The sequence below is a fragment of the Akebia trifoliata genome, chromosome 12 (genome assembly GCF_017979445.1).
Source record: "Akebia trifoliata isolate Shusen 1 chromosome 12, ASM1797944v1, whole genome shotgun sequence".
NCBI lineage: Eukaryota > Viridiplantae > Streptophyta > Magnoliopsida > Ranunculales > Lardizabalaceae > Akebia > Akebia trifoliata.
Window position 1 is genome coordinate 34,316,278 of NC_141386.1, and position 24,016 is coordinate 34,340,293.

Here is a 24,016-nt window from a genome sequence, read left to right on the forward strand (position 1 = left end):
TATCTTCCTAGAACCTCACCCTATCCCCTAAGCCTACTCTAAAATCGATTTCTCTCGTAAAATCATCTACAACCTTAAGAATACCTTTCTCAACACTACAACCCTAAAACCCCTTGGAGTTCCCGCTATACCACCCAAACCTTTTTTCCCCATACTTAGCAATAATAACTCTTCTCCATAAAATATCCCTATCTTCACTGTATCTCCGAAGTTATTTGCTTGATAGAGCTCTATTTGTAAGCCTAAGACCTCGAATCCCATTAAATCGTAGGTTAACAAATAAGAAAAAAATTGAAGTTGAAAATTTTCAAAACAAATTACACCATTAGATTTGCATCGAAAAATTAATCGAAATAGATTATAAGGTCATGAAAATTGAGGTTCAAGACATAGACTTTTTATATAAAATAAAACAAATCAAATAATGACCATTACGTCTTTTTAACACTATAAATATTAAAAGTCACGAAAATTTCAGAATTAATTATCTATTTCTCATGTTCTGTTCTTCTAAAACAAAATCCTAGAGAAATCTTGGCCTCCCTCCATCTTCAACCTAGGTATTCATCTATTTCAAGCTTCCGTTGGACGTCGAAGTAGACAAAAAAAAATGATCAGATCATCACAACCTTTGAGGATAAATAAAAAGCTAGGATTTTCGATAACATTTAATTCGCAACCTTTGACCCAACTCAATTTGCTACGCTCTTCGAATATTTCTTGGCATAAATTTAAGGTAAGGAATTTCTAGATCTTCCTAATAGTTGTAGATTTATATGTATTATAGTTTTAAATAAATAAATAAATAATTATTATTCAATTGTAAAAATATATATTAAAAAAAACTCACTGTTTTGAAAAATCTATGATTTTCGTCACTCAAGGCAATTTTTTGAGGTTAACTTGCAAAATATGTCGAGAACTCGTTACTTATTCATTTTCTATGATCTATATATTGTTGGAAATATTGGAAGTCCCCTTTAAAAATATATATATATATAAGAAAAAATTTAAATAAAATTTTGTACTTAGAGAAGTCAACTTGCAATGCAAGTCTGTCATTTTAATTTTTTTTTGTTCTTGAATGTTGTATTATTATTTTTAAAAGAAAATAAGATCCTTGGGATACTAGATGCTAACATTCTATTAGAAAATTTTAGACACCATTAGTAATCATGTAATTTTTATCTATATAATTATTTGGTGTAGAAAATTGAAAAATAAGTAAAACAAAAAAGAATGAATCAGATTTCATTAGCAAATTCCAATATTAATTAAAACAGGTTCTCACAACATATCTATTTATATATACATAGTAAATACAAATTAAGTATATAACATGGTTATGTTTTTCTTATGTGCTTATCGATGAATAATGTGATATATGAATGTCTGATAGATTTTGGTAATAAACTTTTGGTTGTCGTGATAATATTTGTATTGAAACTGCATGAAATGTTCTTTTAGAAAATGAATGTGAAATTGTATAATCATGGACACGCTTTTGAAATGATGAATTGAGCAAATGATACTTAAGTCATTGGGTAAAAGACCCTGAAGGCTCTCGAGGAAGGTTCCGTGTTTTTTAATAGAAAGTTTGACTTAGCTATTAGGAAAATCGGTGATAATGGTAATGGTCAAGTCAGTGAAAAAATTGGTCATCATTGCATACATTGATTGTTTTGGAATAGAGAGTTTGATTGAGCTATTGAAAAAATCGGTGATGATGATAATGGTTAAGCCAGTAGGAAAATTAGTTATTATTGCATGCATTGATTATTTTGAAATGACTTGATTACTTGATATTAACATGATCATATATATTTTTTTTATTTGTATGTATGTATGCATAAATGTTAGTATAGCATTGACTTTCCTAGAAGCTTTAGCTTATCGATTCTCTCGAATTTTTTTATTTAGATAATGAGTATTGAAATTAGAGTTGGACGATGCAGAATCAATAACGGAGATAGTTTAAATTTTTTTAAGTTAGTTGTTTAGTTTCTTTAGAAATCAAATTTAAAACAATTTTATTTTGTTTTGTTATATTTTGGTTGATTGTAATAAGTACCCAAAAAATATTATTATGCATGACATTTTGATTGGGTTATAGAATGAAGCTCTCAATTTTGATAAGCATTAATTTCTGTTTATTTTAATTCTTTTTTTTTTATATATCTAATTGATATGATTCAATGGTTCTTGTCTCTTCTCATATCCTTAAATTAGGATCTTGAACTGGGTCATGGATCGGGTTGAGGTTCAAAATTTTTAGGGTGTGACAGATTAGACCTAAATACTAATTCGTTTTGATAACTTTGGATCTAGATTAATGTTTTGGATTTTGATAAGGATTTGATTTGAGAATGTTTCAGTTCGATATCTTTTTGGATCGGATATGGATTTACCATGTCCCGATTCGATAATATGTTAGAAAGTATATAAATTATATTATCTATTTATTGAGATATATGAAAATTATTTAGATTTTGTATATAAAATAGGGTTTGGCCTAATCCGGATCCGATTGTTAATAGACCAAATCTGAATCATAATAGTGAATCCAATAAAAACCTGATCCAATAAGGGTTCAATCCAATACTTATCGGATTAGTCTTTGATCCTTATTGGATCAATACCAAATTGATATTAATTTGATTCGAATCCTATCATCTATTGATAGCCCAGATCATCTCTAGGCAAGGCTATTTGCACCCACCCTTTGTATTCATTTCATTCACCTAAAATACATTTTGGAGTGGGATGTAATGTATAAAAGAAAGTGGGTGAACTAAGCATAAAGTTGGGATACAAATAGAATGTCCCTTATCTCCATGTGATATATCTCAAAACATGCACAACTTTTGACGAAATTCTGATTCCAGTACATTGTTCATTTTTATTCCCAAAACATGTTTTTTTTCTTTGGTGAATTGGTCAGTTTTACACTCAATGAATTTGCTAATAATTATTGACGAGATTGTTGATATGGCAAAATCATTGATTTTTTATCAGCATATTCATTGATTATAAAATTGGCGAATTCAATGGAAAAATATATTTTGAGAATTACAATTAACAGTGTACGAGACTCATAATTTAGATTCACCCTATCTTTATGCTATAGATATTGGGGGGTTTTAAAGAGTAGCGATCCAGCATTGTGTCCTATTCGTATAGCAACATATGATGTATGGGGGCGACTTGTAATACAAAAGACGATTTCGTTAGAAGTCCAATGTATTTTGAACTCTAATTAAAATCTGCCATGTAGACACCGTTCCTATTCTACAAGAATGGGTTATGGATCATGATTCCTTTTAAATAAACTATCACTAAGAAAAAAAGGTTTTCCTCTTCCATCTCAACTGTTCATTGGACACTAGAAAAGCCCAAAGTGTTTTCCCTCTCTGGTTATGGTTTTTCAAAGGACATAGTTCATACTTACAAATATATATATTCTTTGCCATGTATGAATTCAGTCTTCTTCTTATTCAAGCAAATTTGTTACTCTTCTATTATCTTACTTTATGACAACTTTAACCATTTTTAATTCCCAAACATTCAAACAATTTCAAAATAGCAATAAAATTACATAAATAACAACTTAAAAGGTGTCTTTTAACATACATCTTCCAAATTTTTGTGATAGTGTATATATTTCTCTCCATGGCTTAGAGACATAAAAGATGTGGATATCCCAAATATTATACTTTTTATAAATATAATAATTTAATCATTATTGGATCAAAAAGATAAAATATATACACGAATCAAATTAAAAAAACCACCAAAAAAATATTTTAAAAAAGAATAATAAAATAATTTCAAAACAAAACATAAAAAACAAAAAATTTCCAAACAAAGAAAGAATAGAAGTTTTAAAAAATACAAAATAAAGAAGCGAACAAGAAATACAAAAATAAAATAAAGAGGTTTTCCCTGTTTTTTATAAAAATAATGAAGATAGAAAACAAAGAAAAAAATCCAAATTAAAGGGGTCTTCCTGTATTTATAAAACATATAAATAGAAAAAGAGCGGAAAGGAGAGAGAGAGAGGGGTGAGGTTGGTAGCAGGGTGCAACTTAATTCGGTTCAAACCGAGAATCGAATCAAATCGTGAGATTTGGTTTGATTTGGTTCGGTTTAGATTGAATTTGGTTCGATTTCGGATTTAAAAAATAAAAAACCGATAAATTCGATTCGGTTTTCGGTTCAGATAATATAAAAAACCGAACCAAACCGAAAACCGAATTAATTAATTTAAAATAATATATATATATATATATATATATATATATATATATATTATATATATATATATATATATATGGGAAATGTTCAGCAACAAACATTTTGACAAACATTTTGGCAAAACATTTTTGAAAATATGGGTTACAGGTTTTGGAATGGGCTGATTTGGTGAGAATGATCTCTACAGGGAATAGATCATCATCACCAAAAATCAGCTCATTCCAAAACTTCTAACCCATCAAAAATGGTTTACAAAAAATGGACGGTCCACAATTTTTCAACCTGTTAACATGGGGCTAGAAGTTTTGGAATGGGCTGATTTTTGATGAGGATGATCTCCTCACCGTAGAGATCATCCTCACCAAAAATCAGCCCATTCCAAAACCTCTAACCCATGTTTTGAAAAATGTTTTGCCAAAATGTTTGTCAAAATGTTTGTTGCTGAAAGGGACCCTATATATATATATATATATAATATATATATTTGTTTTTTCATTTTTTTTATATAAAACCTCGGCTCTCTCATCTCTCTCACTCTCTGCGCTCTCTCTCTCGTCTCTGCGATTCGCCGCCACCGGCTGCTGTCTCTCTCTTTCTCGTTTCTCTTATCTCTCTCTCGTCTCTGCGATCCACCGCCAGCGGCTACTCTGTCTCTCTCTCGTCTTTCTCATCTCTCTCTCTCTCGTCTCTGCGCTCTCTCTCTCTCTCGTCTCTGCGATCCGCCACCAGTGCCAACCGCTCTCTCTCTCTCTCTCTGCGACCTGCTGCCAACTCCTGCCATCGCTCTTTCTCTCTCTCTGCGGCTGCGTCTTGATCGGTGACCTGAGGCGCGATCTGCGGCTGTGACCACCGGCTGCGACAGGTTCCTCCCCCCTTTCTCTCTCTCTCTCTCCGCGGCTACGATTTACGACCAAACCGTAAATCTCATGGAACCGACCGAACCGAACCAAACCTAATTAAGATCGGTTTGGGTTGGTTCGGTTTTAGAACACTTCGGTTCGATTCTGGTTCTTATATAGTGGAACCGATCTTGGTCGGTTCGGTTCTGATTTTGCTCTAACCCGAACCAACCCGAACCAAGTTGCACCCTAGTTGGTACACCCTAAAAACAGATCCAGAGACAGAGAGAGGTAGGTGCTGTGTAGCCGAGGGATTCGTTTACTTGTGGTAGTTGACTGGTTCGGCAAAAAATAATCGAATTCGATCGACTGAAAGCTCTCAACTTGGCAAGCCAAACACGCTTGCTACGCCGGTAGGTCTCTCTCTTATCTTAATTGAACTTGTTGGTGAATTAGGGTTTTTGTGTGTGTAACCGACGTATGCTTTTTCATGTCAACAAGGACCTAGATTGGAAGGTTTTGAAGAACTTCAAAGACAACTTTTTTTTTTTTTTTAATCTCACAATTTGTAGAATGGGCTCCATCCGAGAGGGTAGAAGGCACAAAATCAATTGTCTAATTCTTTTTGTTGGATGGTTTTGGAGAAAATGGACGGTTTGAAGAAACTTGGAAGTGTGCATAACATGTTTGTTGTATGAACTCAATGAAGCAGTGAGAATAGGGAGACATGATGTGCTTTGCACGGCTTGTTAGAGATGCAGATTATGCCATTAAGAATTTAGAAAAATTGTTTCTTAAATTGAATAATTGGGTTTTAGGGTGGTTTAGGACTTTAGGTGTGAAATGTGTAAGAATCCTTATCTAAGACAATTCTTTGATTCAAGAAGAAGTTTTATGTTAGAGTGAAGTGGGCTTGGGAATTCGCTACGTATGTAAGTTGACCGAATTTTGAGATCATCTTCAATCTCACCACTGAAACAAAGTGCTGGATTTTGGTTTGAGAACTAAATCATCGTTTGAAAACACAATCAACGTGAACAAGAGCAGATTCATGCATGATGCGGTGAGCAAGCTGGCTCTTAGAGAGATCAAAACGTTTTCTGTTTGATAAAATGCTTATGAGACAGAATTTGACCTGAAGGATATGAGAATGGAAGGATAATGGCTAGGATCCAGGAGAGAAGTCAAGATCATGGCCAGTCAGATCGTAAAATCTAGACCGACCATGATTCTGATACCATGTGATTGTTTGATAAACGAATTAACCCAGATAATGTTGAATTGTTGATCTCTAGTGAGATTTAAATAGAGAATGTGGTTACAAGTTAGTTACATAACTACCCTATGTAGTGCATCTTGATACACCTTACATGTGCATAGTTATGCACATTTACATGTGTGAGTTATGTATGTATGCATGTTTATCATGTTAGTTTTTCACATTTGTTAGTATGTAAGTACATATGTTTGAGATTGGAACATTTAGGATTAGAACACATAATTTTCATATTCATGTTTTGAGTTGTATGTTATGGGTCAAAAAATCATTTGTCTTTTATTTTATTTTTGTAGCAGAGGGTTCGTTGATTTTTGGAATTTTAATTGGTGGTTGTGATTGGAAGTTGTTAAGGAGTATGGAGACAACATCAAAAGTGAAAGTTATTCCAAAACTGGTGAAATTGGAGAAGGGTCTAAAACTGGTAAGTGTTTTTCTTTCTTTTTAAATACAAAAAAAAAAAATATAAAGCAGATTTTCTTTTAATACTTTGGTTCAGGTTATAGGTTGTATATTAAAATGATGCATTCATATAAGTTTTTTAACATTAAAATGATATTAAAAACTACACTAATGGTAGTTGAAAACAAGCTATTTGAATTAATTAGAATATGTTTGAAAAAGCGTCATGACATGATAGATTTTCAGAAGATGGGGTGTCAGTGACTCCTAGTTACATAGCAACTATTAAAAAACAAAAATGAAAGAAATTGCAAGAAAGTAAAGCTGGTACAAATAAGGCATGGCCATTTGTTCATACAGGATAACCGGTGAACATTTTCAAAGGGTAAAGCATAAGGTCACATGGTATGTGGTCTCTAAGAAGAATCTTATATGTATGTGCGCATGTTTGTATAAATCTTAAAGAGGTTGAGTTTGTTGCTTGCTGGAATGTTCTCAATTTCCCCAAGGAAAAATTTCTTTCTAGCAATTGAAAGGTTAAAAGATTGTGCAAGAAGACCAAAAAGATCATTCTGCTAATTCGATTTACCATAACTTAACCAGTGGTTCTAGGTGCTTGGTCACCAATCTCTAAGATTTCCGGATGTTTGCTTATTGTAAGATGAAAGATTTGTTTGACGTTTGTGTTTAAAAAAATCTTTAGAGTATATAATCACATTCATGGAAGGCATTTTCTTTGAATGGATTCATCATGTGTGAGGATAAAGGGAGAATTGAACTTTTCCCAAATTGCGTATGTTATGATATTTTTGAAAAAAAAATTCTCCTTTGATCTTTGGTATTTTGATTCCTTAGGGATTTTCAATAATTCTTGCTAGATTTTTTTCTGCTGGGTTAGGCAGATTATCTAGTGAGACTCTACAATTTACTCCTTTTCTCCCAACTTTTTGATAGTTGGAAATATATAATAATCATAAAGTTGAAAGAAGAGCTGACTATATAAGATTATCTTACAAATTAATAAGAATACATTGATGATGTGGGGTTTGGTTTTGAAAAAAAAAAAATCAATTCAAAAGGACGAGTTTTGATAGATGTTAGGAGCTTGCCCTGCTTTTGGTTCTTCTTACTTTTCTTTTCTGAGGGGCTATCTCGGCCTTCTCTCTTTGTATTTCTGTGTTCCTTATTTTTTAATATAATTTTATACTTATAAAAAAAAAAAGATGTTAGGAGCTTATATGGCAATGGTAGCAAATTCAAGAACAAGGTAGCCCCATCATGCTTAAGACTGAAGAAGGATGGATGTGTATATTCGACTTTCAAAGCTTGATTGGAATCCCTAGTGCAACAAGAGTTAAAGCTATTTTGGGAAGATGTTAAAGGTTTCCTATTTCCCTATTTGTTAAAAACTCAAATTCTGTGGATTTCTGAAACCTTCTACTAGGTTTTGGTGTTTATCAAATCCACTGATAGTGCTTTTACAATAATGATGATAACTATGTTGTGATGTTTCTACTTTTTAAACAAAAGAAAAAGGCTAGTGGGTTAGTGATTACTAATTAGTGGGTGAGGTTTTGAACCCAGGTCCCTCACAGACCTTACCAACTTAGCAAGCTGGCACCTTCATAACTAGTTACAAGTCTTGAGAACCTCAAAAAGAACACTCATATGTATACAGGTATAATCATAATTACAGGTAGCAAGAAAAAATGAACTGAAAACCCTAAGAAGGTCTGCATCTGTAAGATTGCATATTGACATGGAGAAGGCACCATTTTTCTATTAATGGAGAAAATAAGTTTTATGTGATGGACAATTGTGTTCATTGCACTCTGCTTTTTTGACCAATAAAATATTAATTTTATATAAGACTCTTTGAATTGCTTGAGGGAAGAGACATATGATGCAACTTCCTTAATCCTTCTTGAATCGTTTATGCTGATCATTAATTTTTCTTGGGTATTTTACTGTCGTTTTGGTTCTACTTCTTCAAAGTTCCGATGCCAACAAAAAAGTTTAGATGTCAACTGGTTTTCTATACGACATGTTTTACATTCGCATTTTTGCTGACAATGGTTGTATGTATTTAATGTTGGCAACAAAACAACCAACAAGGCTTTGAATGATGACGTCGTGTTGTTGACAAATGTTGTAGCGCCCTTTAGCACTTACAAACTGCAACTTATTTTCAGGCTGAATCATGGGTTGACAATATGAGAGGATCAACAATGGATGAATCAGCTGAAGTGGAACTCGAGAGTCGACCCGCCAGGTTATTATTATATTTGTGGTATTTTTGTAACATCATAATTACGAAGTTTTGCCGGTCATGGGTTTGTAAAAGTTTTTTTTTTTTCATACCTTCTGAAGGCTTGGACTAGGGGCAAAAGTAGCACTAAAGTCTTACATGGGAGCTTCAGCTGATCCCGTCGAAAGGAAATTACGTGCCAAGTTGGAAGCTGAAAAAAGGCGAGCTGCCAAAAATATAGAGGAGTCCAACTCATCAGATAGAAATGTTGGACATGCTGGTGACAATGATGATGACGATGACGATGATCCAGAGAGCAGAAGCAATGCTTTTACCAAGAAGAGACCGACCTTCCCAGCTTCATCTTTACAGGCAAAAAAGAAACAAAAGTGACATGTAGTTGCATTGTCCGATTGAGATACAAGGTGTGTTTCTAGAAACCTCTATCGTGTTTCCATTATACCACTTTCTTCTTTGTACAAGTATTTTCATGCACTGAGTTATTTCTGTTGTCATTGGCATCTGAAAATATTTTAGAACTGAAAACCTCAAAACAATTTTGAAAATATAAAATCCTTATCGTTAGTGATCTGTCAAGATCTTATACTGAAGGTGCTTATTGCAGGAGTATAATGAATATGCGGAGAATTCGAGGATTTTTCTAACTACATCCTCAATCAAACTGAACTTTCTCGCTTCTGCACGTGTTACTTGGTTGATGTGGAACAGGAGCTTCATGAATGAGCATGCTTTGCACGAAATTCGGTTGAACAATTTGGTCTGAAACTGATGCAACATTTGGGTTGAGTATATAATTCTGCTATGTCCTATCTGCCCGATTATATGTGACCAAGTTTAAACCGTAATTATTATTTTTATTTTTTATAATGACCTTAAATGCATAATCGATTTTGTTAATCTTTTAGGATGATGTATGAGGTATGGTTGAATTTTTAGTTTTTCTTTGGAAAATCTTTTATTGATACTCATTATGTCATACTAAATAAGATGTAATATGCTGTAACAGCTCCATATATCTTGGGCTTCTTACTAGCTTCAGAGTCTACTGTCCTGATTCCTTCCTGATCCCAAGACAACTGAGACAATGTTCTAGCGAATGCAGTATGTCTGGGCCTTCAAGTCCATAGGGCGTCACTAAAATTTTGACCAATAGAAAAGAGTTTTAATGGTTTAAGATGGTTATTTTAATTATCCTCTTTTAAAATGATTTTTTGTTTTTGACATTGGTAACGATTTCTATGAACAAAAATATCCTTAAGTTTTTATTTTTATTTTTAAATTGTTTCTTATATATGTAAATGCACAAAGGATTCAAATATTTTTTCTTACTATTTCCTAAGTACAATTTCACGCTATGCAAACCTATTGATAGAATGGGAAAATAATTCTTGGGGAAGAAAAGAAATGGTCAAAAAGTCAGAACTAGTTACAGAAATCCATTCTCAATCAACAACCTTGAAAGAAAAAAAATTCACCAAACCTAAAATGATAAGAAGAATGCTTCTACTCCCAGGAATTAGATTTTGCCTCCAACCCTCCAATCACGGTTGAGATATAACCGATTAAGAATATGGTGCAGATGGGACCCTTCTGTTGATGGCTAAGACCTCAAATCAGTTCGAGTGCTCACGACATTCAGATTATGCCGAACGTTCTAAAAGAAGAGTTCATTGGTCAATGGATGCCATTTTAGCTGTGTGAGAAGTGTTGAGTAGGCAAATCAGATTTTGAAAAGAAATCAAAATCTGGGTTGTGTTTCACAGCAGCCGACCGAAATTTGCTGTTTCCAACTTGGAAGATAGCATGGAAACACCATGCTAGTATACTGATTTAGCTGCACAAATCAAATATGGCATCTTCGATCAATTCTTCTAGAACGATCTCTCCTATCTCAGTTCCAATACCATCTGTATCGAATCGTAGGTCCATCCATGTTCTTGCTTTCTCCATGTCTTTTCCAACAATCTGGTCTAATGTGCTTGGCAGAAACTGTGGAGAACGCTCACAATCGATGCCTTTCCATACTTCTCGGATGAGATTTTCCCCCACCGGGATTGGCCGGATGTTGGGGTTGACAAATGCTACCCATGGGGAGCAACCCAAATAATGCTTGAATAACTCGACAAGAGCTTCATTGATACAATCGAAAAGGAGCTCACGATCACCACAAAGTGGGCTGGGCAAGAACTCCACATCATCAAACAAGGATGGATTGAGTGGCTGGTATGAAGAATGGTACTTCCCCAAGAATTCATCTAAGCTCAAGTCAGAAGCTTGCAGCACTGCTCTTACATACTCAAATGTAGGCTCCTTGTCTTCCATACAAGCTCTTAAATAGTTCTCCTGATCTGAAGGGGTTACAATTAGAGTACAGGACTCGTATTCTTCAAAACAAATTCGTAGTGGTTGCATTGGCAGCTCAGCTGAAAACACGTTCATTGTAAAATATAAGCTAAATAAACAACTTACGTCCTTATCCCAAATATCGGGGTTTGCGAAAAATGAGATGACTTGCTATAGTTCTCATCGGGAAGCTTACCAGGTTGGGATATGGTGCTTGCAGGACTGATAACTTCTTCTAAGAAGTATGGCTCAAGAACAGATACTGGACTTGGTCGTTCTGGTCCATCGTTGATGCTCTCCAGAGCTTCGATTTTCTGGATGACTAAACAGCTTGGCAAGAAGGAACCCGATGAAGATGGTTGTGGTTGATCCTTAGAGGATGAGTCCTGGAAAATAACAAAAATGTAGGTTGAACAGCAGATTCTAATAGGATAGAAACACAAGGCACATTGCCAATAAAACACATCAAGGTTGATCGATTGACGTGCTTTTCAACTCGCCAAAAAAAAACATTTTGAAAAAACCGAAACATAAATTAAGAAACAATTCTTTACCAGTCCCACACAATTGGACGATCCTTCTTCCTCCAGGAGTGGCGTACTATTTGATTCTGAGGGTTCATCCAAGAAGTTACCGTCTTCCAGGCAAACGGCGTCAGTTATTTCTAAAATCTCCATACCACCTGCACAAATTTTATGAATCATCACCTCAAGGCATAAATATGAACTTTATTAAAAAAAAATTCACTATAGATTTAGAGGAAAGATGATGATACCTTTTGGACTTAAGTCTCCTCTAGAAGAAATGTCTTTCTCCTCAATTTTAGTAGCCGAAAGAAGCTCGTCAGAGGTATCTGGATTTGAGTCATTTAATTGAAGTTCGATCTCAGGTTTATTGCCATCGTTGGTGCATGGTGAAACCACTGAGTCCGACCTTGATGGACTAAAATGGTTGGCCTTGGTATCTTCTTCAGGTTGCCCTATATCTTCACCGACAATTTGAAGATTTCTATCGGGGGTGAATCTCATTTGTGCAGTTATAAAGCTGTTCTCTCCATCCCTTCCAGGACTTAATACAGGTGACACATTGTATTCCGGCAGACACAATATTCTTCCAAGGGTTCTGGGGACTTGTCGGTTCGACGAATTCCCATATTCTTCATCCCCATTGTTCAACATTTCTGCAAGATGTTTTTTGGCCTCAACATAGATGTTAGATTCTCTCTGATTGGGATACTCATATGTTGTCCACGTTAAGTTTTGACAATTATCAGCACTGGTCGAAGCAACATCATGATCTCCACTCTCATGAATGGTAGAAGGATCAATTGTTCTTTCGACATGTAAATGGGTTTGACTTGGCGATTCTCTTCTTGCAATTCTTTTACCACCATTCATGGAGTCTTGACGCTTAGAAGGAATTTTATGTAGAATTCCATCCATAGAAATCCAATGTTTCTCCTTTCTACTCTCTCCCATGACGTGTTTCAACTTCCTTTTAATTTCACTGATAGAAAATTGGGAGTTGAGTCTTCCACTCTGCTCTTTATTTCTCAAACTGTAATGAGATTGAGGTGAGGAGTTTGAGCTGGGCTTCAAAACAACTATTTGATTTGAAGCCTTAGGAGGACTATCAATTCCCTTTCTACTTAAGGACTTGACCTTTCTCTTGAAAAAATTGTGCATATTTTGTTTCCGAACCTGTTTACGACACTCAAGTTTCTCACCTTGCCTTGAATCGCCAATCTCCTCTTCTGACAATTTTGCTTCTACCGACAACTTATTTTGCTTGACTTCCTCTGATGGTGGTTCTCGCAAGTCTTGATCGTGATTCATCCGTGGTGAGTTTGAATCCTGTAGGAGTTTTGCAAGCAATTCCTTGTTCAAATTTAGTATCTCTAACGCGTCCATGAATTGTTTGGCATCTGTGAACTTCTGATTTAGAAAGGCCTCAACTACTTCACTCATTTTTTCTTGAACCAACTGCGTTTTAAGCTCATCAAGATGGTCATGTTTGGGAGAATTACTACTTTTTTGTACATCAAAAGAATCTCCATCATTCTCATGGGGTGTACATATTTCTTGATGGTGATGTATCTGACTGCAGAACTCTTCCATTAATGCATATAGGTCGAAATGTTGAAATTGTTCGACTGGATTAAGATTATTGGACTCTTGTGATTCTAAGCTTGCAGAAGCTTTGGAATCATGGACATGTATATCGCATGCGACTTTTTGAGTCTTGTTTGTCTGTTTACGTTTCTTCCCTCTATGTTCCAAATCAGATCGTTCTTGTTCCACTGCAGCATCACAGGAGATTTCTTTTTCCATGAATTCCTTTACACTTTTCTGTCTAATTTCAACCTGCGACGTTTTAATTTCATCACCATCCTGAAAGATTTAAAACTTAAAATTACTAATTCATATATATAGCAAAAAAAAAAAATCCATAGCAAGGATTCAACTCTACATTTTGAAGTTGGAGAGACCCAATACACATAATAGAAATTCCAAACTTCCATCACACGTTAAATACATAAATGAATAATCCATGTGATTTCACTAGTTTTAATTGTAATCTTAGAAAGGTCAATGAGTTTTATCTGCCGATGTACCCGATAGAGAACCACATCGAAATAACTACTACTGAAATGTTAGATTTTTTTTTTATTGAAATATATTCCTGATTTTTGTCTTCAATGAAACAATGTTAATCAAACAAAAAGAATGAGAAATAAAATCTACGGTCATCTTATAAAATAATTCATTCTGTAATGCACATATGATTCTAAGTATGCATTCAATCTGAACCTAAAACAGGTTACCATCACTTACATTGTCACCTTGCCGCTTTTCATCAGTATCGTTCAAAAACTTAATACTCCTTAAATATCCAGCGCCTGCAGAACAAAAATCAGCAAATCAACATATCGAACAAAATAGATTCAAGACATGTATCACAACATGTAGTACTATTCTTAGAACAAAAGACAACCCATACAAAACAGAAAGCAACACCATATGTGTAGAAACATAAATCTTCTAGACAGATCACCACTAAGAATCTAAATACATGTAAATGAAATGTCGTTAGCTTGATAGCAATGTTAGAATGAGTTTCTTACCAACAGCACGTCTGCTACTTCCATGTCTCTTATCTGAAAGCAACTTTTGAGTGGAACGACCCAAGCGAAAGTCGAAGATACTAATCAAACCCCACACACAACCTGACTGATCTTTTTCATAGTGTATAGGGTGTCTCTGTGATCTCTTTGACATGATTACGGGTGATCGTTCAACTCCAGAACGTTCTGTTTATCCGAATCAAACTTAATATAATCACATCAAGCCTGACCAAAAAGGAAAATGAGAAACCAGAAAAGTAATCTATAAAGTCATTTTATAAGTAAAAATTGTATGTATAAAACAACAATTTTTCAGTGAAAAAAAAGATTTTCGACACCAAAGATACAAGTATATGTTACCCTTTTGGGAAGGGACGATTAGGGGATCCTATTGAAACATGTTAAAAGAATTAAAATCCAAAATGCCTTAACCTAAAGATTTGGGGTTGGCTAAATGAATCCCGTTCGTCCATTCCATTATGTCCAAAGTCAAGTCTTTTGTTATTGAGAATGAATTCATATATGCTTTCAGTGACTCCATCCACATTCTTTTGGGTCTTCCTCTCGTTCTTTTAGGACCCTTCAATTTGAATATTTCTTCCAACTGGGGTTGTAATCGACCTTCGTTGAATATGCCCAACGAAGGCTTGAGGTGACTCAGGTTGGTAAAATTTTCCCTAAATGGTAAGATGGGCTCCAAACTTGTGATCTCAATTGTTTGAGTCTTAATTATCTAAATTCTAACCGTCTGGCAGCAATGCTTGACCCCATTAATGATTCTTTCAATATGAGAATCTTGTTCTTCTACTTCATGCACAACAGAGCCAATTTAGCCTTGTAAATCCCCCATGTACTCTTTTGGTATTCATTTTCACATGATTCGAGTCAAATATTGAGCTTATTATGAATCACTAACCGAGTCCCGAGTCACCAAAATTCAACACGAAATGAACAGAACAAGCAGAAGAAATCCACAATTCAAGAGCTAAAACAGAACATTGTTTACTAACAACTAAGTAATGTCTCATGTACTGTTATTGCTGTATTCACCTGGAACGAGTCAGATATCGTAATGACTCGCCCGAGTCACTGATTAAAATTCGGGTGGAACAAAGAGAGGCAAAAAACAAGAGCAGAATTATAGAATTATCAAAAGGGTTTTTGTTTTTCAACAAGTAATGAATTCCTAACAACAAGAAACGAAGGAAAAACGCAGGAACTTACCTGAAATTCTTCAAACTCGAGTTTCAGCCATTAAAGACCGAAAATAAAGAACACCCAGAACTCCAAAACTCCTCCTTTTCTCCTCTAGTTTCGTCTCAGAACATCAAAATCCAATCTTTCGATTACATCAATATTAAAAGATTGGATAAAGTGGAAGGAGAGATGAAGATGGGTATCAGAGAGATGAGAAGAAATACAGAGTAAGAGAGAGAGAGAGAGAGAAAGCTAAGAGGAGAGGAGCTATTGTTTGTGCTTTTAGAGACTTTGCGTGCTAGAGAACACGACAGTTGGGACTGCATCCACGACCATGGCCCCCACTACAGCATAGCTTTCGATTCAAGAAAAGTTTCTCTCTGCATCTACACGTTCAACGATCCTCAAAGCAAATTCTCTCTCTAACTTTTTCTACGTTATAGAGCCTTAGACTCTTAGAGAGGAAGACAGAGGAAGGGCAAATCTGTAAATTTACGTGGTAGTTATTGGGAAATAAGTAAGGGTCTTGTTGGGCTGTTTCCTTAAAAGACATGTAAATGGACTTTTGTGTCCTTTTAAGACACAAAATTAAAGAATTATTATATATATAGATGCAGAGATTAGAAATAGTAGAAATTAGAATATATAATCTAAGGGGTATTTGTGGACCATTAGTTTAGAGTTTTGCGAAATTTCCAAATTAAGGAATTATGATGAATTTAGGATGATTAAAAGTATCTGATTTTGATTTGGAATTGTTTTGGGACCAAAGTAATGGTTGATTGGCATCACTAGGTATACCATTTGATTGGAATCCAAATTAAATTGATATGAACTAGAATCAATTATCCCAATTTTAGATTTTATTAGGTCATTTATTGAATCTTAATAAACTAACACCCAAGTTGAAATCCAACCCTTAGTGGTTTTTTTTTTTCGCTCTATTAATCTTTTTTAATGGATAAGTTGGACTTGAATCAAGGGGGAGCAGATCTTTTTTCCAGTAGTTCCTTGTGGTGGTCTTGAACAATTGAGATACCGCCACATCAGCAAAAATCTAAATCCAATCCATTTAAATTGAAGAGTTGAGGGACCATCCATTTTCATAATCACTAAACATGATTTTAAAGAATTTTTTTTTTAGGGGGCATATAATTTGCACTTTGAAATCTCAATGATTTGGGTATTATTGATTTTCAAAGTGACTCAATCAAGATTATAGAAAAATCGTAGTAAGAGCTGAACAAAAAAAAGTACTACTAATGATCTACTCTACAATCGAAGAGCTCGAAGTTACAATACAATATGTCAGCCGACCAACTACTGGTCTAAATCCCTTTGTAATAAGGGTTTATCAAATACTTCATCTAGAACACAAGATTTTTTAATGGTAGGATTATATGACATAAAATACATAATTTTAATCTTAAGTTTTTAAATGTCTCAATAACACATTTATTTCCATGAGCACACTTATTTCCTTTGCATCTATTGAAAAATTTTCAAATTTAAATTTTTGAGGGCACGCGTTAAAATGCATTAAATAGACATAGGAGACAAGCAATTGGGGCAGTTTTGGTAAAAACAAAAATTTTCATATAAAAATCAGAACTTAAGGTGTATTTAATGCACTTTAACGTGTGACTCAGGGCACAGGTTAACAAAATCCAAAATTTATTTACAAAAATTGTTTTGTCAGATCACCTAAGGAGACATCATAGAAAATTAAGTTTGATTGATGATTGGGTATGATGGAAGGCATATGTGACTGCATCATGTGTTGATGAAGCATGAACACAACAAGATGTATGGTTCTAAGGGAGTACGAAAGTGTCGGCCATGTATTTCTGGAGCTGTGTTAACCTTGATGTAATTGGGTTGGGCCCTAGTGTTACATATAGCTCTCCAATCTAACAAAAGCAGGCTCCACACGTGTTACCTAACGACTATGGCACTCACTTAGTTGTCCCATGGGAAGGGAATAGGCCCACATATGACAATAACCACTCTCCTCATTTATTATTATTATTATTATTATAATAGATGGTCAATAATAATAAACTAATGATGATCTGACGCTCCTTGATCTGGCACTTACAGAATCATAAATCTTTTTCTTGTGCATCTTGAAGCAAATGATCTACGATTTTATGATGGAGGCGTACAGAGGGACGTCTGAAAAAAGAGAGTTAGATTATCACGACTCATAAATATAATAAATATCCTAAAATTTATATTTTATAACTAAGAATATAACAAATATTTTTTAAATAATAATAAAAGAAAATTGAAGATGTCAATTAATTTAAGAGGTAAAGTCTTTGGGTGTTGATACTATGGACTTGAGTTCAAATCACATCAACACCAAGTTATTGAACTCATTAAAAATAGAATTACCAATAAAAAATAAGAATATAAGAAAATTTACTTAGAAGGGTAGATGGGTTAGTAAAATAATTACAATATGTATTATAATTAATGGTCCAAAATAAAGTTTCTAAAGATATATAGAAAAATATAAATAACAATTTATATTTGGATAAAAAATTCAATATGATTTTTCTAATAGTATAAAGTCTCATCATTTTTTACATAAAAATCTTGAAAGAGATTATACATCCGCATTCAATAAAATTATAATATTATCCGTAATAATAATAATTGGATCAGGATCAAGTGATCAAACCCCATGATCACGATCATTAAAACACAAAATCCAACGGTCAAGATTTAAATGTATCTCAATAATACATGTCGGGATATTGTCTTTAAATTATGGTATAATCATTTGTATAAAATCCAAAATTTCAACTCGTTGACCTTCGCTGTTGTTCCGTTAAAAAAATTATATTTTTCAATGATTACTCCATACACTAATTACTGTTAAATCCCTTAGTTTATTTTCTAAACACCCGTCATTTTTTGGATCAAGGGGATCGAAAAGAATAATAATAATTATGAACTTAATCCCATTGTTACGTTACGGACCTCGAATATGAAATACAATGATGGTGACATTTGGGGATCAAAAACTAAGAAAAATTAATATAATTATGTTGTTAATTATAGATGATTAGGTGGATGGAAATTAAGTTAATATGATGGGGTTGGAGATGGAGAGGTTAAGATGGTCCTTGTTGTCTCCTCTTGAGAGCTTGTATTTATCGTCTCTTTGTAACTTCTCTTATTGGCATTAGTAAGGTAGTCGGCATCTTTCAAACTTAAGGTGTCCCCACCACATACCGTTGGAAAAATGAGGTGTTTGTGTCCTCATCTCCCTCACCAACTAATCCAAAATTAATTAAATTATAATCTTAAGTTTTTAACTTGCCAATTCCAAGTCAAATTGTTTATATATATATATATATAATTATTATAATTTTATTTTTCGGAATGTGGATATCGAACACGAGGGATCAAAGTTGGATTGGGTCCTTATTGGATCTCCATATCTAGATCGAAGATTAGATCCAATGTTTTAAACAAGAATGAAGATTTTCTGACGCCTCTTACGCCCCAATACAAAATCGGAGATCATTTGTCTTGGGATACACAAAATCATAAATCTTTATCTTGCATATCCCGAGGACAATGATCTATAGTTATGAGATGGCGGCGTGTGTCAAAGGGGGAGCGTCAGATTACCATGACTCTTTAAACAAATGTTTGCGTCAAATTGTTATTGTTAGTTGAATCGTATGGTACTTGAAATCATTATAATTTCATTCACCATTATCATTGAGATCAATCACCAAAGTTTTGAATCCAAATTTTGACCACATTAGGGAAATCTCACCTAATCATCATGACTTGAAACTTAGATCCAAACCCATAAAAGGTTAAATCCAAAGCTTCAACCACCTTTGAGAATATGCACCTAACCATCATAAAATGAAGGTTAAACCAATAAAAAGTAGGACCATCTATGGTTCAAGGATTAGTTAGAAAACAAATATTCGTTAGTTGTGTGTTCGATTCAAGTTAGACTCAAAATTACTCTAACTAAATGCAATCATTAAGGAACAGAGATAGAATACCATATAAAAACACACACACACACACACCACACAACTGTTTGGTGGTTAGGAGGTTAGTTGAAGTGAATTAGGTCTTGGGTTTGATTTGTAATGACCTACCAAAGAACAAAAAAATAACTCTTAGGACATAAATTATATGGTGTTCAGCTTGAAGCATGATTTCAAGAGTCAGATTTGGAACCATTTCGACATCCATTGGCATATATTGAATCATTAAGATTTGGGTTTGGTTAAATCAATCCTGTTCCGCCAATCCACTTTGTTTATATCGATCTTCACTCTTTCAATCCACATTCCTTTAGAGCATCCGAAAAAAATCAATTCAAGTTCCTTTAGGTCTTTCTCATGCTTTTTTAGTACCATCGATCTTCGTTAAGACTGTGATTAACATATATTGATTTGAGATATCTAAAATAATTGATATTTGTTGTTATAAAAATGGATTAATAGATGAATAATGATTTTATGATGCCATTTATGATGCCCCCCTTATGATTCATGCCCCTGATGGGGCACATGTTAGAATCATAGATTTTTTAGCTCAAGATAGACAACTGCACATATTTATGGGGATGTATGATTGTGTATTGCAAGGGAAAAGAATCTATGGTTCTAGCACAAGCAACATCAAGGGTCGTGTGTCAGAGGGGGCATCAGAAAATCACGACTCATAATAGATACAACAATAACAAAATCTTATTTTTATATCAACAAAGAACATTTAGATTCTTAAAATTTGTCTAAATATATATTAGAAAAAAAGAACCCACTTGGTTGGCTGGCCAAATTTTATAAAAAAATTAGTTGAGCTTTTATATAAAGAGTTGTGCTACTCACTCCCACCATATACGTTCTTGGCACCCATTAACTCGTGGCATCACCTAATTTTTCATTATACACTTTACGCCTGGTTGCTCTTTATGTCCATTTACTAAATTTCTTGAAAGTCATCAAATGACCCTTAATAGGTACAAAATCGAACTTGTTTTAACTGATTATCGAAAATTACAAACCCAATTCGATATGTACTAGTATACCAAACAGGAGAAAGTTTTGTTCGGCGGGTATCCTACCAAACATAATTTTCTACCAAAAATTACAAAATCGATTCGGTTGGTACCTATCGTACATTACAAAACAAATTCGATAAATACCTACTTAACCAAATTTTCTTGTGTAACCCTAACATCTCCAATCGAGCCTATTGAATCAATTTTGTAATGTTTGGTAGGTACCTGCCAAATTGATCTTGTAATGTTTGATAGGATACCTATCGAATTTGCTGAAACAAGTTCGATTTGAATTTATCAAACAAAATCTGTCAAAATTTTTTTAAGTTTTTCGATTCAAAATCATCTTTTTGAAAGTTTTAATAGTAATTTTTTTCATTTTGCTTGGTGGTTAAATACCAAAAAAAAAAAAAAAATTAAAACCTAATCTCCATTGATTTAACCTCTCACAAAACTCAAAAGAAGAAGATGGTAGGCACATAGAGTAATTCGATGAAGGTATATGTGTTATTTCCCTTTTTAAAAAATAATTCAACTTAAGTGGGTGCCAAGAGAGTATATGGTGAGAGTGAGTAGAGCATCTCTTTCATAAAATTGGCTGATTTGAACTAGTTTCGAGCCGAGTCAAAGGACTGTCCAGTTTTATATAGGTAATAAGTTTGGACCTGACCAACCCATTGTAAATCAGCCGAGTTTTAAAACCATGCTACAAGATTAAATATAATATAATAATGGGTCTTGTTGAATTTTATTTTATTTTTAATTAGAGGTCAATGAAGTAACAATAAGGCTTATATGACAAAATCAAACCTGACTTGATGCCTAAGTAAAAGAGCACCTTATCTTTCTTTAATGGTGGGCCAATTTCTCTGAGATAAGGGTTCCAATACTCCTAACCCCACTTTCTTTGAGAATTGGATTCCCCCCCTCTTTCTGCCCCATACACAATATAAAGAAAGACATGGAAAGCCCTATGGGCTCTGGGCCATATGACATATAAGAGAAAGTAGGGAAAATAATGTGAAAAAATCTACTTTATTATTCGAATCAATGAGTTAGAAGACTTTAAAGCAATAGAATCATGATTCATGCACTCTGGTTGTCAGTAAATTCGTCAATAATAATTAGGAAAATGCTGGAATGACACAAACGGAGACATAAAGGTGACAAAAATGATGTGATGGTGCACATATAACCATAGATGTTTTTTACTTGTATCTCGTGGAAAAGCATCTACGGTAATGTGCACGACACCACATCATTTTGTCTCCGTCTATGTCACCCCAGCACGACTCTAATAATTATTTCCAATCTTCCTATAGAATATATTATATGTTCAATCAGATGATGAAATAATTATTTGATAATAGAATTAATTAAGATGACTTAATATGAGTTTAAATAGGGAAAAATCAATTAGTCCTAATAAAAGGCATCCGTGTTCTGATGCTCTCTTGTAACCAACTCTAATTAGAAGAAAATTGGATACAATATTTTACACTTGAATCAGCAAAAGATATGATTTCATGTAGAATTGTATGGAGAAATTCAGCTGGCTGGAAATATTTTGGATAAGATTTTGATGATGTTGATCACAATAAGGAATAAGAATAAAAACATAAAATTTTGAGTGGAAGATTGAAGAAAGACAGTAAAAAAAACAAACAGATTTGTGAAAGAGTTAGGATCTAGAACGGTGTCCTGTTCCTATAATAAGGTACAATGTCTACATGACACGTTTTTTTTTTTTTGTTTTGTTCTTTTTGTTGGAGCTCAAAACATCTATGACTCTTAAACAAGCTGTGTGCGCAGTCCAATGCCTATGAATTCCAATAAAAATATGCCACTTAGAGACCATACTTTATTATAGGAACAAGACACCATTCTGGATCATGACTCTTTGTGAAAATATTGGAATATATCTCTGACAGATGATGCACTAAAAAGTCAATTTATATCATTTGGACTGTACAACGAGGACCAATTACAATCCCAATTAGAAAAAAAGGGAAAATCATTTATAGGATTCTCGCAGAGGAACTTTTTTCTAAATAGCCCCTAAATTTTGAATGGTCTCTTAATGGTCCATTTGATAAAAAAAAAATTTACTTAACAATCCTTAGACCTCATCTCCCACCTTCCTCACTATCGATTGTCCTAATTGTTTGAACTCATCGTGTTCATTCAAAACAATTAGATTTTTAGCATCTCAATCAAGTTTCGGAGACTTCATTCCATCGGAAAGGATTTAAGAAGGAAAAAGTTATTTTTAAGGGATTTTTTTTTCACTTTTTTACTTAGTTTTTAGATGAAAATAGATCAAAAATGATTTTTTTTTTAAAGTTGAAATCATCTAAACAAGTCGTTATCTCAAGTTTTTAGTTGATTTTTCCATGTATTTTAGTCGAAAAAACTCGAAAAATTGAAAATGAGTGTTTTTTTTACCAAGGTTGAGTTTACCATTTTTTATTTAAAAAGTGGTGAACTTGACAATAAATAAAAAGTGACGAACTTAACGATAAATAAAAAGCGTCGAGTTCGATAGTAAATAAAAGTGGTGAACTCAACAGTAAATAAAAATCGGTAAGTTTGCCAATAATGAGAGATTATTTAGAAAAGAAAAGTTTAATAAATGTCCTGACTACAATAAAAAATTTAAAGACTATTTAGAAAAAAGTCCCTCCACGAGGGTCCATTAAATAATTTTCCTTAAAAAAATATATTCAAGTTAAAAATCTTCTAAGAATGTGGATGGAAATAGCGAAAACACATGAATTTACTTTCAATGAAAAAAACTCAGCTTGGAATAAAGTGCAATGGAGGCATATAGAACTTTTCAAAAGTTGGATAAAATTCATGTATTTTTGGAGCCATCTGTATTATCTGGATGATTTGATGGGTATCATAGGGATCCAATTGGATATTTGCTATTTTTCAAGTGGGTCCTTTACCATTATCAACATTGCAATGGGTGAGAAATTCGAGACGGTTCTTTTCGTTGGATACTATAAAATTAACGATAGAGGCAAATGCTTAATTAATCTATGACAACATATATAAAAAGATGAAAATTTGAGTTTACTACACTCATTGAGATTAGAGATCTCCTTTATGTCTTTAATCGCCTAATAAGACAGCAAAGCTGTCATTGAAATAAAAAAGAAGAAATAATTAAGTAACTCAATGCATGAAGATAATTCTATGACTTTAATCATTCATTCTTGGACATTGAAGGAGCCTTTATTCATGTATAAATCCATGAATC

At 33.6% G+C, this 24,016-nt stretch overlaps 2 protein-coding genes across 6 annotated transcripts; one reads left to right on the forward strand and one right to left on the reverse strand.

Moving 5' to 3' along the window:
* Window positions 1-4,777: 4,777 nt before the first annotated feature.
* LOC147389794 (uncharacterized) lies at window positions 4,778-10,072 on the forward strand. 3 transcript variants are annotated; one of them, XM_086417850.1, is made up of 5 exons: window positions 4,778-5,510; window positions 6,669-6,793; window positions 8,964-9,043; window positions 9,142-9,444; window positions 9,645-10,072. In XM_086417850.1, the coding sequence occupies exons 2-4, from the start codon at window positions 6,728-6,730 to the stop codon at window positions 9,410-9,412; spliced, it is 417 nt and encodes a 138-aa protein (XP_086273976.1). In that variant the 5' UTR covers window positions 4,778-5,510; window positions 6,669-6,727; the 3' UTR covers window positions 9,413-9,444; window positions 9,645-10,072. The 3 variants fall into 3 exon arrangements, with proteins under 3 accessions (XP_086273976.1, XP_086273975.1, XP_086273974.1); XM_086417849.1 differs by having other exon boundaries at window positions 4,778-5,506; window positions 6,666-6,793; XM_086417848.1 differs by having other exon boundaries at window positions 4,778-5,506.
* Window positions 10,073-10,348: 276 nt separating this feature from the next.
* On the reverse strand, window positions 10,349-16,157 carry LOC147389795 (uncharacterized). 3 transcript variants are annotated; one of them, XM_086417847.1, is made up of 7 exons: window positions 15,732-16,157; window positions 14,508-14,732; window positions 14,218-14,282; window positions 12,159-13,746; window positions 11,938-12,065; window positions 11,580-11,769; window positions 10,349-11,463 (listed from the first exon to the last, which is right to left on the reverse strand). In XM_086417847.1, the coding sequence occupies exons 2-7, from the start codon at window positions 14,659-14,661 to the stop codon at window positions 10,871-10,873; spliced, it is 2,718 nt and encodes a 905-aa protein (XP_086273973.1). In that variant the 5' UTR covers window positions 14,662-14,732; window positions 15,732-16,157; the 3' UTR covers window positions 10,349-10,870. The 3 variants fall into 3 exon arrangements, with proteins under 3 accessions (XP_086273973.1, XP_086273972.1, XP_086273971.1); XM_086417846.1 differs by having other exon boundaries at window positions 12,159-13,773; window positions 14,508-14,693; window positions 15,732-16,156; XM_086417845.1 differs by having other exon boundaries at window positions 12,159-13,773; window positions 15,732-16,156.
* Between the last annotated feature and the right edge of the window lie 7,859 nt (window positions 16,158-24,016).

What these genes read in the sequence shown, in the direction of transcription:
- LOC147389795 (XM_086417846.1), bottom strand. Translation starts at nt 14,661, where the DNA reads ATGTCAAAGAGATCACAGAGACACCCTATACACTATGAAAAAGATCAG. An exon ending in AAGTAGCAGACGTGCTGTTG is followed by an intron (nt 14,283 to 14,507) that starts GTAAGAAACTCA and finishes TTTGTTCTGCAG; the next exon opens with GCGCTGGATATTTAAGGAGT. An exon ending in AAGCACCATATCCCAACCTG is followed by an intron (nt 11,464 to 11,579) that starts GTAAGCTTCCCG and finishes ACGTGTTTTCAG; the next exon opens with CTGAGCTGCCAATGCAACCA.
- LOC147389794 (XM_086417850.1), top strand. Translation starts at nt 6,728, where the DNA reads ATGGAGACAACATCAAAAGTGAAAGTTATTCCAAAACTGGTGAAATTG. An exon ending in TGGAGAAGGGTCTAAAACTG is followed by an intron (nt 6,794 to 8,963) that starts GTAAGTGTTTTT and finishes ACTTATTTTCAG; the next exon opens with GCTGAATCATGGGTTGACAA. An exon ending in CTCGAGAGTCGACCCGCCAG is followed by an intron (nt 9,044 to 9,141) that starts GTTATTATTATA and finishes TACCTTCTGAAG; the next exon opens with GCTTGGACTAGGGGCAAAAG.